At 32.8% G+C, this 18,496-nt stretch overlaps 1 protein-coding gene across 3 annotated transcripts in view; it reads left to right on the top strand.

The window, feature by feature from the left end:
- Nucleotides 1-18,496, top strand: part of LOC126746097 (uncharacterized) — a 166,236-nt gene that overhangs the window by 3,268 nt on the left and 144,472 nt on the right. For all 3 annotated transcript variants that reach the window (XM_050454207.1, XM_050454208.1, XM_050454206.1), the window contains exon 2: nt 9,397-9,554. In XM_050454207.1, the coding sequence (XP_050310164.1) occupies nt 9,459-9,554 (96 nt within the window). In that variant the 5' untranslated portion in view covers nt 9,397-9,458. The remainder of the gene's footprint in view (nt 1-9,396; nt 9,555-18,496) is intronic.

The raw sequence follows: 18,496 nt of genomic DNA, 5'->3' as shown, positions 1-18,496 counted from the left end.
AATGTTTATCCACAATAATACCCAGATATTTAGTAAATGAAACTTCCTTGATATCAATTGATTCAAGTTTAATTTATTGAAAGCTGGGGCGATTAGCAGCTGTTATAGAAAATGCAATATAGTTTGTTTTTTGATTATTGAGACTTAATTTAAAAGAATCTAGCCAGTTCTTGACTGTTGCTAGACCAAGTTCTGCAGTTTTTTTTGTGTCTCCCCAAGAAATTCCGTGAAACACCGCAACCGTGTCATCTGCATATGATATCAGTGACCCATCATGAATTTTAAGATTGGTAAGAGCGTTAATATAAGTTATAAAAAGTATAGGTCCAATAACTGTTCCTTGTGGAATTCCAATTTTTATATAAGATGGTTCACTAATCTCATTATTTATTTTTAAAGACTGTTTTCTGTCCCCCAAGTAACTTTCAAAGACCCTTGACACTGGACCTCTAATACCATAAGATCTTAAAGTATCTAGCAAAAGCTCATGCGGTACAGTGTCAAAGGCCCTTGCTAGGTCCAGAAACACTGCCAAACACTTTCTATCACCATCAAAAGCCTGATTCACTCGCTTTGTTCGCAGACAGCATCGGATGTGCTGAGCCCCCCAATGAAACCAAACTGATTTTGTGTTAATACGTTATTTTTTTGTAAATAGTCAATAAGTCTATATTTCAAACATTTTTCGAAGAGCTTGGAAAAATTATTGATCACACTTATAGGACGATAGTTACCTATTTCACATTTATCACCTGATTTATATATTGGAGTGATTATTGATACTTTAAATTGAGTAGGTACTGTTCCTGTTTTAAATATTAGGTTGATAATGTGAACCAATGGTTCAATAAGGTAAATATGAAATTTTTTCATAAATTTTGAGCTAATAGTATCTATCCCAGGCGCGGAATTGTTTTTTAACGAAAAAATATGTTTAATTATTTCATTCCTATTAGTTGGTTTTAGAAACATTGAAGATACACTGTTATGATTAATTTTGAATTGTTTTTTTGGTTTTTTTTATTTGGTTTTGCATATTTACTCCTACGTCTATAAAATACTGATTACAAAAGTTTGCCATGTCTTTGTTATTTGAAAATTCTTTGTTATTATTTTTTATTTTTATTATGCCATTTCCTTTAGTAGTAATTTGATTTGTAACCTCATTTATAACTTTATACATTTTGCTCATATTATTCTTAGATTCCTCAATTTTTGTTTTGTAATAGTCATTTTTACATTTATTTATTATTTTACCCAATGAGTTTCTGTATGTTTTATATTGTTGTTCTTTTTCCAAACTATATCTTTTATTAAATTTTCGTTTCATTTTGTCCCTATTTTTTATTGAACATATAATAGCAGCAGTTATCCAAGGTTTTATTTTTTTGCTCTTCAGAGCTTTGTATAATAAATTTATATAAATTTTGTATAAATAAATAAATAAATTCATTATTGATTCATTGATCAATTCAATAATTCATTCAATAAATGCGGCACGTCGAATTTAGAAGCTTTATCAGGTTCTTCATTTGAATCCATTATTTTCTGACTTTGTGATTCATCATTCATGCATTTTGCAAAATCAATTGCATCAGCATTAAATGGGAACAGCCCACATTTTCTAAACCCATTTTTGATTGTTTCTGCGGAGATGTCAGCCACTGCAACATTCAGCAAAGCTGGAAAGACTGCCTTTGTAACTGGATTGTTATAGTTTTTTCGTTTCCAGCTAATAACAGTATTTTTACAATTATTTTTTAAAGGCCTAAATAAGGAGACATCTGCCGGCTGTAAAATGTGAGTTGCATTAGGGTATAAAGCAAATAACAATATACCATTATCCTTACAGAATTTGGAAAGGTCATAAGTAAAGTGCATTTGTGACCATCAACTAGATAGAGTACTGGTAATTTAACCCCCATTTCTTTTAGTTTTGGTAACAAATTGTTACATACATAATTGTGAAACGTCTTGGAAGTCATCCAACCTTTTTTTGACCGTCCAATTATCCAGTTTGGTGGTGTGTTGCAACAAACTTCAGCCGGTATCCTTTCATAAGGAAGAACCAACATTGGGGGATAAAGGTTACCATCTGCTGATATAGTAAAAAGGACTGTTATTCGTTCCTTCTCAGAACCCAATTTTATTTGATAAACACTTTTCATTCCTCTAGGTCCAAGCACTAGTGCAATCTTGGGATTTGACTCGAAACCGGATTCGTCGGAATTAAGGACTCTTCTTGGATCTTCAAATATATCCAGGCAATTTTCTGTTTCTAGGTACTCTTTTATTTCATTGTGCCACTTTCTAATGCTTTGCTCGGTGACAGCTGCCCTAGCAAGATTAATAGATTCAGCATGTCATTGATTTGTCACTCAGTTGAGGGTGACATTTAAGAAAAAGCTGGAACCATTTATTGCCTGGAACACCATCCTTAAATGGAGTTTCGCGCCCACCGCGCGGACAATATCGGCAACTGTTTGACAAAGAGCTTTTTTATTTAACGGAATTCCTTTTTTTGCATTGCTTATAACCCATTTAACAACAAGTGTTTCTTCATCAGAGGTTAAACATGGTTGTGGACCCATTTTTCTTGTATCAGAAATGTTGTTATTCTTAAGTTTATTTATAATTGTGGAATGGGGCACATTATATTTTCTTCCCGCCTCACGTACACCACATATTTTTAGTTTTACATCAGATATAGCTTTAGTTAGGTCTTCATCGCTATATTTGAAAAAGACCTTTTTTAACTTGGCAGCCATGTTCTGAAAAAAAAAATATGTTGGCGTTTTCTATCAAGTGATATGAATCTTATTTGTTGACCACCCAGTAGTTGACCACTATAGAAAAGTGGTTAAATACTGGAAATCATCAACAAAAAGACATGTTTTTAATAGCAATGTATTTCTATAAAAATCTTTTATTTTTTTAAATAGAGAAGCAATGAGTTTCATTTTAGGTAAAATTCCAGTTTTTGACCACTTGGTCAACAACTGGTAAAACAAGTATTTTTAAAAAGCAGTAGTTGACCAGTCTCTTTTTCTATATTTAATAATAATAAGAAATAAAACTATACACATAGAGCAAATCACTAATCTTTACTGAGCATGTTAATACTAAAAATGTTTTTACACCTAGCGTGATGGCGAAGATATGAAGAGATTTTAAGGTCAGTGTCTACTTACCTTGCTTCTTATTTAAGTCAGAAAATCCACACGCGCGAAACACCCTTACTTTGTAAAATTATAAACACACTAGAAACTGGTCACTGTTTGCTGTCACTGAATTGCGGCTGGCAATAAGAGTTGTATTATTGGCCGTCCTATTAGACCACTCAAAATGTATAAAAAGAACGGCGTTTTCTTATTTTAGGCGGTAAATTATAAAAATGGCCAAGCACTGGCTTCTGGTCAATTACTGGCAATTAACCCTAGTTTTGGACAATTTATAAAGGTTTTAATGTAGTTTTATAGGTTCCTTCCCATACCACTATTCCATAACACAATATAAATTCTACTCCTTCCTATCTCCCTTAAAATATAAAATTTATATACTAATTTCCTAATTCTAGATGCTACATTATTTATGTGATGTGTCCATTTAAGATTTTGATCTATATGTCCATTTGATCATATGAGCTATATATCCATATCAAGATTTTATTACATCACTATCACTCACTCTTATGTAATCAAAAGGTGGCCTACTAGTAATTTTTGGTGAAAAAGATACATACTGTGTCTTTTGAAAGTTCAGTGGTAGTTTAAAATGGTCTAGGCAATGTTGGACTTTATTAAATCTTAATTTAACCCTTTCTTTATTTTTTCTCCCCCATGTCATTCCTTTAAATATATTAGGGCTGTGTCATCTATATATGAAATAACTTCACCATAAATTTTTATGTTAAGTAAATAATTTATGAATGTAATAAATAAAATAGGTCCAAGAATTGTACCTTGTGGTATGCCGGTTTTAATTTTCTCCAGGCCACTTGGTAAGTTATTTATTTTAGTACATTGGGGTTTTTTCTGATAAGTAACTTCTAAACAGTTTCAGCACAGTGCCTCTAACGCTCTAATGCCACATTTCATTTAGTGCCCATAATGCTCTAAAATATCCAGAAGTTTGTTTGAGGCACTGTGTCAAATGCTTTTGCAAGGTCCTTGAAAACAAAAATCCTTTTAAGGCTGTTATCCATGTTTGTGGATCACTGTATTGCATCAGTAGTGCCCCTCTGTAAAAGCAAGAAAAATTTGTCACAGAAAAATTTAACCAGCCTGCACTTTACTGCTTTCTCAAAAATGTTTGCTAGATTACGTATCAAACTAATGGGCCAGTAGTTTTGAATTTTATTTTTTGATTATACTTTAGGTAGCTTAAGTTAACAGCATTAAAAACTTGACAGTTTATAAAAAATTAAATTACTTAGAAATAACTGAAATCCCAAGCTCACAACTACAGGCAAGAAAAAATTAAATGAAGGGTTTATGTAGAAAGAGAGATTTGATAGTTACAAAGTCATGATTATTGAAGTAATTTTGTTCTTAAATCTAGCTATAGCGCCATTAAACAGGTCAATATCATTGTTGCTGTGTGAAATAATAAACCATGAGCAAGCTAAATATAAAGCTGCATTTTTGCTAAGTTAGTAGTTCTATTTTAAGTCCCTTAAAAGATGAGGTGCATCAATTTTATAGTTACATAGTTTAAATTAAAAAAAAGCTGGCTGATTAGAATAGCACAAGGCCTCAGAGATCAATCAATCAATATATGCTTTATTGTCATAAAAGTAAATTTGTTGACAAAGCTGTAAAAAAGAAAAACATATACACAAACATGTAAAAAGGTTATTTAGCATGATATGGTCCATCATCCTAAAGGCATTCTGCTTCCATGAATATGGTTTACCTATACCAGTAAAACCAACAACATCCCCATTCTTCAGAAATACTCCTCCAAGACTCTGAACCAAAACATACAAAGCTAATGTAATGTCAGGAGTATCAATATGTATAACACAAACAGATATTATTCACTCCCAAATATACAATTTTATTAAATGTAAAACTGTAAAAAAAAATAAAAATTAATCACAGAAATAAATTAGCTGAAATGATATGGTGTAAAAAATATAAAGAATATACAGTTGTGGTCACATAAATAGCACACTTAGCCTTTTCATATATTACTTACAAAAAACAAATTCCTGACTGATAAGAAAATATTTAAGCAGTTAATCTCCTCCTAATATGCAAGACTTTATGTTTATTTTAAAAATATATGCACATACAGAATTTCATTCCAATATTAACGTTTTAAGGCTGGACACATAAATAGCACACCTTTCATTCTTATTAAATATATCGAGGGTTAATTAGTAAGTATTATTTTAACTTTTAAATTTTTGAATATTGTTAAGAGTAGTTTTGTTTTTAGTGGGTAGAAAGAAACATTGTGGACCAGAGAGGAGAGCTCTTATTATAGAAAAGAAAAATCAAGGCTTTTCTATTTCTGCTATAGCAAAAGATTTAAATTGCTCTAGGAAAATGGTTTATAATGCTCTGGCTCTCTATGAGACCACTCAAAGCACAATGAACAAGAAAAGATTAACAAGGCCTCGAAAAACCACGTATAACATGGATAAAATTATTATTAGAATAAGCAAGGGTAATCCATTTTTAAGTTCCGCCCAAATAAAACGTGAAATAGCAGACCAATATGGCGTCAATATTTCTGCAAGAACAATAAGAAGAAGATTATGTGAAAAAGATCTCAAAGGTTGTGTAGCTAGGAAAAAACCACTTGTTTCAAAAAGAAATATTAAAAAAAGATTGGCATTTGCTAAACAACATATAAATAAGGACATTAATTTTTGGAAAACCATATTATGAAGCGATGAAACCAAGATTAATAGATTTGGAAATGATGGAAAATGCTTAATGTTAGACGTCCTCCCAATCGTGCCTTAAACCCCAGGTACACAATTAAAACTGTTAAGCATGGAGGAGGATCAATTATGATATGGGGAGCAATGTCATGGCATGGTGTTGGACCTATTCATCGTATAGAGGGAATAATGGACCAATACAAGTATAGGGAGATTTTGCAGAATGTTATGGAACTATACATGGAGCATTTTATGCCAATTACATGTAAGTTCATGCACGATAATGATCCAAAACATTCTGCAAAATCAATAAAACGATGGTTTACTAAAAATGTGGTAGATGTTTTGGAATGGCCGCCACAAAGCCCAGACCTGAACCCTCTGGAAAATTTGTGGGATCACGTTAAAACCAAAATTAAGGTATTAAATCCCTCAAATCTGGATGAACTATGGCAAAACTTCCAAGAGGCTTGGAACAGTATTCCGGCAAGCGTGTGTGCAAAATTGGTGGAGTCAATACCCAAGAGATTAAGTGAAGTTATAAAAAATAAAGGATACCCAACAAAATATTAAATTGGTTTTGGTGAAAGTAAATATTTTTTAAGTGTACTATTTAAATGGCCAGCATTTCTTTAGTTTTTTTGTTATGTTTCTTATATATTTAAAATACTCTTTTAATTTTAATTAAATACAACTCTTTGTAGAACATCTAAGCTAAATATATTATAAAAAAAATAGTAAATGGTATTTAATATTTTTTATCGCAATTTAGAAAAGTGTGCTATTTATATGACCATAACTGTACCTAAAGTCCTGCAAGAAAAAGGTAAAAATGACTAAAATCTATCAGAAAAAAATTAAGTTACTTCATAATAGCCCTTTGCAACTAAGAGTTTTTTAACATGTTTTCTAAAAAGTTTCCAGCTACCTATACCTTTCAAATCTGCAGGAAGATGATTAAAGAGTTTTTTACCATCAAATATAAAAGTTCTTTTGATCAGTGAACTTGTAGGCATAGGCAAAAGCACATCATTAGCTCGTCGACTGCTATATTCATGCCTATTAGTTGTGTTCACATTTCTAAATTTCTTATGAACGAGGCAAACAGATTCCAATATAAATAAGGCAGGAAGAGTTAGGATTTTATGAGTGATAAATAGCTGTTTGCAAGACTCTCTCATACTCACATTACACAGACGTCGAATCGCTCTCTTTTGCAAAGCAAAAGCACTATTAAATAAGTAATGTGTGCATGCACCCCAGAAACACAAACCATACCTTAAATGGGACTCAATTAAAGAAAAATAAACTTTTCTCGCCATGTCAAAATCAACCTCTCCTGCGACCACTTTAAGAGCATAAGAATTTGCTGATATTTTTCTACACAATTGCGTGATATGGCCCTCAAATTTTAGTTTATTATCAATAAATAAACCTAAAAATTTATTTTCGTCTAAGTTGTTTAGAATGTGATTCTCCAAAAACACATTATTTAAATTGCATTTAAAATTCATAACACTAGTTTTTGAAATATTAAAGCACAGTTTGTTGGAATCACATTATTTCTTGATTTCAACAATATCTCTGTTAACTGTGGTATTTAGATTCATCGCACTCGTGTCATGCCATAAAATTGTTGAATCATCCGCAAATTGAATGAATTTAAAATGAAGGTAAAAATTAAACCTTTGTAAAAGTAACTTATGGTCATACCCCCTTGCAGGTTATACTTTATAAATTTTGAAGCACATATATTTGAAAATTCTGTGCTGCACATATTTGAGTCTGTCTATATGAACATTATAGAGACCACACCATTGTTGCATAAAGTAATTTAGACTTAACTAGTCTATTGTATAAGATAGTAAGACTATCTAACCTATAAATAAATTCTTTTGTTGACCTGATTATGAAATCAAGAATTTTCAAGGAAGATTTAAGAACTTCAATAATATGTTTATCAAATGTGAGTTTGTTGTCAATTATAACTCCTAGATCCGTCAGAGAACCACCTTTTTTTCCCCCATCCAGACCAGAAAACATGCTTACCTTCTACTTATAACACCTTTTCGTATATATATGCTACATTTACAATAATATAATATATTCAGCAGATAATACATTCATATTACTTAATTGCTAAAAATACCCAATGCACAATGGTATTTTAAAATTACTGTGCATTTCCTGTCTATCCAAATTAATTAATTAAAATAAAATAGAATTAAATTAATTAGGGGAATGAAGGGGAAAAAAAACAGGAAGAAGAAGAAACAGTACTATGTGTATCATACTAACCAAGTGACGTTATCATCTAATATCCAGTCGTGGATTCTACATTTAATTTTGTTCTAGGGTTTATTTCTCAGTTCTACGGGAAGTTGATTATAGATTTTTGCTGAGGTATATAAAGTTTTTGACATTTAGTTTTTGCAGTCTTTGGGATAGTTACATTCTTATTTAAAGCTTGTCTAGTGTTCTGATTATGAGATATGAAATGCAAGTAGAGCGGATTCTTATACAAAAGTGTAACCAATGCTTTCAAGTAAATTTGATTTACTTGCAACAATCTAGCTTCTCTAAATAAAATGTCAGAGGAATATTATTTTGGTTTGTTAAAACTTACCTTCAGAACATTTTTTTGGGTAATCATAAGAGGTTTCAGAATGATCTTACTTGTTTTGCTTCATGCTGCTATGCAATAGTTTATAATTGATTCAACCAGAGCTTGATAAATGGTCATAAGGGTCTTTTTTTGCATAAATTGTCTTAATTGACGAAAAAAAAAGTTGCCAAACTCGAGTGGAAATATACTCAACATGGTGGTGCCACTTTAGATTTTCATCCAAAATAACACCTAAAAATTTAACCTTGGTCTGCTTTTTTATTTTCTGGGTGCAATGGGTACATTCAGTTATGCCACAGTCGTTTTCCTGTAATGTGATCCCTTTTAATGTGCTAGATGTTCTTGAATCTACAGAAAAGCATAAAAAGCTTGACTTATTTTTTTTTAGCTTTTTGAGTTTAGTGTTAAATAATTTAAACCAAGACTTTTCCTTAATCATTATTGTGGTATCATCTGCAGAACACACCATGCCAACATTAGGTAACAGCTGCAACAACTCATTAACGTATATAGAGAACAATACCGGTTCAAGGACAGTTCCCTGTGGCACACCATATTCTACCAGCCTAGACAAACTGACACATCAGGGGTTGATCTGATATTATTTTATTTACATTTAGATATTCATTCAGCCTAAGTTTAATGCACTTTTCTATCACTTTTGAGAGGTTGCTAGTTAGTACTATAGGTCTATAGTTATTTAACGCCTCTTTGGTTCCTGAAATGTCTTGTTGATGGATATTCTATCTTTTTTCATCTAAAGCCCTGAAGATGAATTAAATATAATTTGAATCCTTGGCAAGTAGTTTTTTAAGCACTTAAAAAATGTACCCTCAAAACCCCACATCTGAAGATATGAATTTTATGTTTTTTTCAGGTACCAAGTCTTACAAAGTAGGTAGATTATACCTAACAATTTCTGTTGACTTGTGTTAAAAAATGTCGTCCTCCGGATATCATTCATCGGGCAGAAACTATCAAGAAAATCGCCAGTTACCTACTATTGATTTCAGTAAGCCCCCTCCAGGATACTCTGTAAGTATTTTATAAATAAAGTTAGATAGAAAAGTCATACTTGCAAAAGGTTAATAGACTACATATAATACACATAAATAAAATTGGAAATCATAGAAAATTTATTTTAGATTCAAATCTTTTGTGTTTAAATTGATAAGAATCTGTTTGAGATTTTAATATAATGTAGTTGTAAGTAAGTGAAGTGAGGATAAGAAAAAGGACCGTCTATACCCTAACTGAAAATCAAGAATAGTATAAATTTTATATGGCAATAAATATAGTAAAATTTAAAAAAAATAATAAAACTCTCACCTTTACTATATATTTACAAGTTACATACAAATCAGGATCGATTCTTAAATACAAATTCAGGTCAGAAATCTAAAATGTTAGATACGGAGTTCTACAAGGCGGAATACTCTCACCTTTACTGTATATATAATATATAGTGAGGACGCGCAAGTTGGAACAAATTAAAAGTATGGCGGGTTTAACTGAAAAACAAAGAACTGAAATTTTGAAGCTTGCGATCTGTTTAACTATAAGTACCCGGAGAGGCCTATTACACGTTCGCTAGTAAGCAAAATTGAAAAAAAGTTTTGCGATTTTAGTCATGTTAGAGACAAATATGACCTGGACCGTTCCACGCTTCCAGAAAACAGACAATTGAAAGATCAAACGAACTTACCTAAGTGATGTTCGATCTTAATTATATCCAGGTCTCGACGAAGTAAATATTAGTTATGTAGTATCCCAGCGAGAGCGCAGGCCACACACTTTAAAGGCAAAAATCGATAGAACTCCTACGCCAATACCTACCCGTACCCCGCTTGTACCAATCATTCATTTTAAAGCCTTTAAAAATTGTTGTGTAAATACGGGATCAACAAAAAAGGAATTATATATATATTTTTTTTTTGTGGGATGGGTTGGGAGGTATTTACTTCGTCGAGACCTGGATATAATTAAGATCGAACATCACTTAGGTAAGTTCGTTTGATCTTTCAATTATATCTCATGTCTCGACTCGTAAATATTAGTTATGTAGATGTTTAAAGTCCATACAACAATTTTTAAACAAAGTACATATATATTAAATAGGAAAAACGTGGAAATAAAGATATTTTATAATTTTATGAAGAGTTAAGGAAAACAAAGTTAATACTAGAGGAAAAAACATCTCAACATTTTAAGAATACTTAAATTTAAACGAAACCTTAACATAAAAACATTTTACATGCACAAATTCAAATTTTTACAAATATCATTAATTATGTTCATATACATATTATATTTATCTATTTCCTAAAATACCTTCAGCAAAGTTGTTAATAACAATCGGTCTATTATAAAATCTCCCAAAAACCTGAGATTTTTCAGACCAACCAGCTGAATGTCTAATTGTATCGATACTAATGCCTTTAAAGGCTGCTGCTGATGTAGCAGCATGCCTGGTACTGTGGGCAGTAAAAATGTTTGTATCTATACCACAAAGTTTAAGCATACATTTTACCCAACGAGAAATAGATTGAGACGAAGCATTTTTATAAAATTTTTTAAAAGTAATTAATAAATTGTTCATCTGGGAATTCCTTAATTGTTCTGTTTTTTCTAGGTAAATAGATATAGTTCTTACTACACATAATTGTGTATTTGGAAAAAATGGTAATGTTATGTTAGGATATACTTTGTTTTTACCCGAGGTTTTTAATCTTTTTAGTATTAAATTCCATCTGAAAAGTTTACAATATTACATACTTCGATACAGGCTATCGTTTGAACACGTTGACCTGTAGCTAAAAGTAAAAGAATGGTTAATTTAAAAGTAAGATCTCTTAGATTAAGAGTATCATTATCCCAGTTTTCAATGAAATTTAGAACAATTGAAGGGTCCAAGATTGAATCATATTTAGGTCGATTAGGTCTAAGGTTATAAATTCCTTTAAAAAACCGTTTTAACAATAGACCTTGTGAGATTTCTTCACCAGTTATCTGACCTATAGCCGATCTATAAGAGTTTAAAGTACCATAAGAACAACCTCTATGAAATTGAAATGATAGAAATTTTAAGATATCTATTTGTGTTACCGAGAAAATATCTAAATTTTTATCTATACAAAATTTCCACCAAATTTTTAGGCCACTATTATATTGTTTTAAGGTGGAGTTGGTTACAGATGCCATGCAAATGTCTAAAGCCTCATTGAGAATTTGTCTTCTCTCTAGTGCTTGGCGGATAAGAACCCTACAACCAGGGAAATTTGATAGTCCAGGAATTGTCTATTGGAGAAACAGGATATTAGGTTTTTCTTTGGTGAAAAATAAATGGGTTCTGACTTTAAAAGGGACATAAAATGGGGATACCAAGGTTGTGTAACCCATTTTGGTACTACTACGATACCCTCTGCTTGGTCCATTTCAATTTTTTGTAAAACTCTTAGTATCTGGGAAAAGGGTGGAAAAGCATACAGATTTAAATTTAATAAAGGTAAACGCGTCAACTGCAAAGCTGTCTGGACCTTTGCGCCATGATACAAATGTATCACACTTTGTGTTATCCCGACTAGCAAACAAATCGATCTCAGGTTTTCCAAAAATATTAACTATTTTATTAAAAATAATTGGATTTAATTCAAATTCTGTCTCATCTTTTAGAGATCTGGATTCTTTAACGGCTTCTATATTTTCTGATGTAGGAAGCAAATACATACAAATTTTTCTTTTCCAACCACTTCCACAAACTATTAGAGATCTTATTTAATTTTGGGTGTTGTACGCTTCCCATCCTATTTATACAGGCAATGGCCGTAGTGTTATCTATTCTACAAAGAATACCGCTATTGGATAATTCTGAAGCAAAGCATTTTATGCCAAAAAAAAGCTGCTAATAATTCAAGGCAATTTATATGTAATATTCTTTCCTGATCAGTCCAATAGCCGTGAGTCTTTTGACCATTGCAAAATATGTCCCATCCCGTCGTGGAGGCATCTGAAAAAATGTCTAAAACAAAAACAGGGGGACTAAGAGATTTACAAAAAGAAATGTGAGAACTCCACCATATAAAATCTTCAGCCAATGCTGGACTTAAAGTCATTTTAGCATTATAACAATCTTTATTTGTTTTAAGTGCTTTATATTTTTCCCTTTTGAAGGACTTTATATACAACCAGCTGTAGGGTATGGCAGAACAACAGGAAACTAAAGTACCTACTAGTTTAGCAAAATCTCTTATTGTGCAGGTTTTGGTTTTTTGAAATTTATCGATAAGTTTTTTCATTCTTATTTGTTTGTCAGACGGCAGCGAAATGGAAAATTTTAAGGAATTATATAAAAAACCCAAATAAGTAGCAGTCTGTTTGGGAGTTAAACTACTTTTTGAATAATTAATAATAAAATTTAATTTTTCTAAAACTTCTATAGTTTGTTTTACATTCGACTGACAAGCTTCAAAACTATCGCCCATAAGTAAAAAATCATCTAAATATAGATTAGAAGTTAAATCCTTTGCCCTTAAAAAAGCTAAAACAGGTTTTAATAATTTGGTAAATATTCTGGGGGCACAACTCAACCCAAAAGGCAGGCAGTTAAATTCATAGAAAGTGCCTTTAAACCTAACCCTTAGATATTTTCTATGAGACTTTTTTACTGGGAGTAAAAAATAGGCATCCTTAAGATCTATAGTAGACATAAAACAGTTAGGCTTTATGAGTCGCATAACTATTTTGTGATCTTCTAATTTAAAATGTTTATAAATTACAAAAACATTTCAAGCCTTTAAATTTATTATTAGTCTTTTTGAACCGTCCTTTTTAGGTGTCAGAAATATGTTAGAAATAAATTGATTTCGAGATGCAACAACTTTAGATAAAGCGCCAAATTTTAGTAGTTTACTAATAGAATTTTTGATTTCGATCTTTTCACCGAGGGACCAATTCGGTTCATGAGGTAGATGTTTCTGAAAAGGTCTTTTTGAAAAAGGTATTGATAAACCTAATACGTGCGATAAAGTTACTATATCAGATGTAATCTTTTGCCATTCTGGAAAAAACTGACTTAGTCTGCCAGCTAACTTACTGACCTTTATCGATTCTTGTTGTTGGGGGGTACTCGATAGGGGTACTATGGGGGGTAGTCGCGGTACGACTCTTCCTTTCTTGTTGCCGACGGCTGTAAAAATTCCTGTTGTGCTGATTTTTGTATTGCTGTTGATAATGTCGTGGGTTGTGCCCTGTTGACCTCTGCGACGAATTGTACTGGTTCTGTCTGCCCCGACAAAGGCCGCTGTTTGGTCGGGACAGACTTTAAGTTTAAAGGCCTAAAAACTTTCTTTGCCTTAGAACTTGGTTGTTTTAACTCCTCACTGGTCCTCTGCAGAGTCTTGGTGGTCTTAATTTCATCCTCAAGGTTGTCTCCAAATAGCCAAGATAAAACCTCAGATTTTTCCAAGGTTTCTTTAAGGTCTTTATTTAAATTAAATAAAAGAAGCTCCCTTCTACACTGCGATTGATTATAAAACAAGTCGACCATAAGGCGACCAGCATCACTCAACTGTTTGATAATGATCTCTTGTGCTCTTCTCTTTTATCTTTTAAAAGAGCAGTAATGGCTGTTCCCACTGCGGAAACTGCCGCACCAATTTGAGTCTTTAGGGACAGTTTAATATCTCTTCTAGCTGTAGAGTCGGTTATCGCAGCACTTACTATTCGATTAAGTTCAGGAGGATCTGAGGCTTGACAGTTAATAGGGATAGGGTGATCATTGATAATTATATTTTTATCTTCCAAGATAAGACCCTGTCTTAAAATAGCCTCCCATCTAATAGCCAGGTCTTTTTGAATGTTTGACCCCCTAACTTCATTGAGTGCGACATTAGGACCGAGCAGCTCCAAAAGATTTTCATCTAGTGGATCCTGGTTCTCCTGATCCTCTTCATTGTCATTGCCTCCCCTCTGTCTCTCTCATTCTAAAAAGAAGAGGAAAAAATTAATTTCAAATTCAAAACAAATCTATTTATCATGAAGGTAAATAAATAATCATATACAATATTGTAGCATAATTTATTAAAATTATCAAAAACAGAGGGGGATAAGTAATAATATTAAGCTTTGACTTTGACCCAACTAAATAATTCAAAGATGAATTTAATTTCATCCTCTACCATAATAATTATTAGGTAGGAGAAATATAAGGGAAGGTATTTTTTTTTTTTTATATTATGGATTTATCTGTTTCAGTAGGAAATTTAAAGAAAATATTTTAGAAATATTTTCCTCTACTATATACTATAGTAGGAAAAAAAAAGAAGGAAAAATAAGGCACAAATGCATTAAATCTGTTGTAACGTAAATTAAACGCAATCTAAATAAAATAAAAGTACCTAAAATAAAAACTTACCCATAAAAATGTCCTCATCCGACGAAGATAATACTCGTATACGACGTCGATGGTTTTTACCTGGGTCTTTGCGAACCCCTAATCCACTACGATTAGGCGAAACTTCTCTCGATGACAAAGAAGACCGAGAATATTGTGAAAGTGGGGAATTGCTGCCACTGCTTGTGCTAGGCGGCGGCGATGGCGAACGATGCCGGCGTTGTTTTTCCAATTTCCTGATCTTATGCTTTAATTTAAGTAGCTTCTTATCCATATCACTAGCACATCGTTTTCTTTTAGGCATTTTAATACTTACACACAAAAACAAAATAATATACGCTAAAAAGAGGAAAAAAGTCAACGGAAACGTAACACGAATGTGGTGTGGCCGACACACTGCAAAAGAATGATTGGTACAAGCGGGGTACGGGTTTTTGAGTACGGGGATTTTTGGCTTTAAAGTGTGTGGCCTGCGCTCTCGCTGGGATACTACATAACTAATATTTACGAGTCGAGACATGATATATAATTAAATATTTTGCTTGATTTACAAAAAAATCCACATAAATCAATTCGAAAAGTTGCTGCAGATTAGTCGGTTACTAAAACATTTGGTCTAAAATATTTGCATAGGAACAAATGGCATCCATATAAAATTCATTTCATTCAGGAGTTTATTGAAAATTATCACATCCGCAGAATAAAGTTTTGCGTAATAATAATGAATAAATGTAGTGCAAAGCCACAATTTTTAAGTAAGATTGTTTTTTCCGACGACGCAAGTTTTTTTTTTAAATGGTTCTGTAAATAGGCAAAATTTTCGTTATTGGGCACCAGAAAATCCACACTGGAGTATGGAAAGTCACACACAATTTCCCAAGAAGTTAAACGTATGGGCAGGAATTGTGGGTTCCTATTTTATTGAGGGCGCACTTACCTCTGAAAAATATTTAGAGTTGCTTCAAAATCAGATAGTACCTAGTTTAATTGCACTTTATTCAAATGGTGAAAACCCATTTATACCGGCAGATTCGAAGTTATGATTATCCCTCTTCATAAAGGTGGTAGCTTGGACCGACCCTCTAACTTCCGTCCCATATCAATTCTGTTTGCCCTCTCCAAGGTTCTTGAGCAGCTTGCAAAAAAGAGAATTGTCTCTTTTTTGACCAAATACAATGTGCTGTCCCCTAATCAGTATGGATTTCAGTCATCTAAGGGCACACAGGATGCCATTTTCAGATTCTTGGAGAGTGTGTATCTATCTATGAACTCCAAGGAGGCTGCAGCAGCGGTGTTCTGTGATCTGTCCAAGGCCTTCGATTGTGTGAATCATGGAGTACTGCTGTCAAAGCTTGATTTTTACGGATTTAGGGGAGTGGCTTTGGGGTGGTTGAAGTCATACATGTCAGATCGCACCCAGATTTTAGATTTTAGATTTTTAGATTTTCTCCAGGGATAGCACACCTTATCCTATTCATTTTATTATACGGTAATGACTTAAGCTCTCTATCACTGCATGGACTAGTGGTTCAGTTTGCCGATGATACTACAATTCTGTGGCATAACAAAGATCAAAAAGTAGTCAGATCTCTCATAGTAGAGGACCTTCACAAAATTAAAGAGTGGTGCATCTGCAATCAGCTTGTATTCAATGTTGATAAGACTTTTGTTCTGGGCTTTAAGTGTAATGTAGAGGGTTTTTTGTTTGATGAGTAGAGCCCACTACATGGTGGGGATTATTGTCGATTTCTCGGCCTCTTCATTGATGGAAGTTTAAGTTTTGGGCCTCGCTGCTAAACTTTCTTCTGGTTGTTTTGCAGTCAGGGTTGCCAGGCATGAGTTGGGGGGTTGTTTGCTCGTTCAGTTTATTTCGCCTTAATAGACTCTCATATCCGTTATGGGTTGCCATTTTGGGGTTTGTGCTCCAAGGGACTCATGACATAATTTTTACTATTTAGAAAAAAGCTTTAAGGTCTTTGTGGTGTTGGTCTGAGAGTCTCTTGAAACCTCTTTTTTTTAACTGAAAGAATTTTAACAGTTTTCTCACTCTTTATATTGGAAACTGCAACACTCATAAGTCCATAAGTCCACCATCCTGCACCAGTCATAATACTCGTCAAGTAAACAACTTATCTCTTCCAATCCCCACCTCCTCACTTACGAGAAACTCTCTTATATTTATTAGTCGTAAAATATTTAATAATGTTCCTTTTTCGATTAGGACTTTTACAGCCCTTAAAAAGTCTAGGAGAGAACTAAAGAAATTAATCTTACCAAAAGCTTACTACAGCATTGAAGAGTATTTTAACGACTCATTTTAATATTTAAAATTAATTATATATCTGTTAATATCAGATTTTTTTTATTATTCTTGTTTTATGTTGGTTCTTGCCTTTTCTTCTTTTTTGGTTTTTTCTTTGATTATATAAAATATACTTCTATGTACAATCAAAATCGATTCTGTATTCTGTTTTTATCCTGTATCCTGTATAACCAAATAAATACTAGTATTACAAATTCTAGGATTAGGAAGCTTTTAGCACAAGTTTGTAAACTTAGCAAATAAAGTATATTTTGACTTTGACTTTGACTTATTCGCGAACAGTACGAAATTATTATTATTACAGTTAGCATTTGAGTAATAGTGTAGGGTACTTCATGACTATGCCAACTGAGCACAAAGAAATCACAGCGTTAATAACCCTGGGTAGTGGTTGCATAATAATTGCAGAAAATTTACTGAAAATAAACGTAATTGTCGCCGATGGTGGCGTACTGAGCTTTATAAAAAACGTTCTGGCTGTTATCAGCGGACAGTACATATAAAAATTTTACACGAATGTCACCAACATTTTACACGAATGTCACCACCGACTTTGAATCTTTGCTGCCAAAAATAGGATCACAAATCGACAAAAAAGAAATTAGTTTGAGCTTTCGGGAGCCTATATCATGTCAAGACAGGTTTATCAGCAATTTTCGAACACCCAATTTTAAATATGAAAAGATCGATTTTAAATCTAAAAAATCACATTTTTAATAAGCCGCCATTTGGAAACGGGTAAAGATAAAATAAATCGTCCTTCTGAATCCAACGAGACCATGCGCAAGGTCGTAGTTGTAAACGAAAGTAAGTAAAGGAGGTCGAAAAATGACTTTCCGAGTTTTCAAAGTGCTATTATAACCCAGTGTTTTCGTGATGTAAGTGATGGAAGCAATCCGCTAGTATATTTAGTTCGATTTTGGAGAAAATCAATTTTTGGTGAAAAAAATACAAGGGGGTACCCGAAAAATGAAAAATTTCATACTTTGGAGGTCGATATCTCGGCTTCTATGGGCACTATCGGGAAAATTTCAATTGTTTTAACTTAGTTTCGTCCTTCCAAATCCAACGAGACCATCCGCAAACGTTCTGAATTCTATATCGTTCTGAATCCTTTTCCCTCGAACCTGCCACAAGCCGTAGTAATTGAAACCAGCGCGCCCCTTTGTGATCATCGGCGCATACATTGCAAAGATGCGTATAAATTGAACGGGACGCGCACGCGACACTCCTGCGACATGCCAAATTGTGCACTTACTACCG

The sequence above is a fragment of the Anthonomus grandis genome, chromosome 17 (genome assembly GCF_022605725.1).
Source record: "Anthonomus grandis grandis chromosome 17, icAntGran1.3, whole genome shotgun sequence".
Classification (NCBI taxonomy): Eukaryota; Metazoa; Arthropoda; class Insecta; order Coleoptera; family Curculionidae; genus Anthonomus; species Anthonomus grandis.
This window is presented reverse-complemented; position numbering and strand designations above follow the sequence as displayed.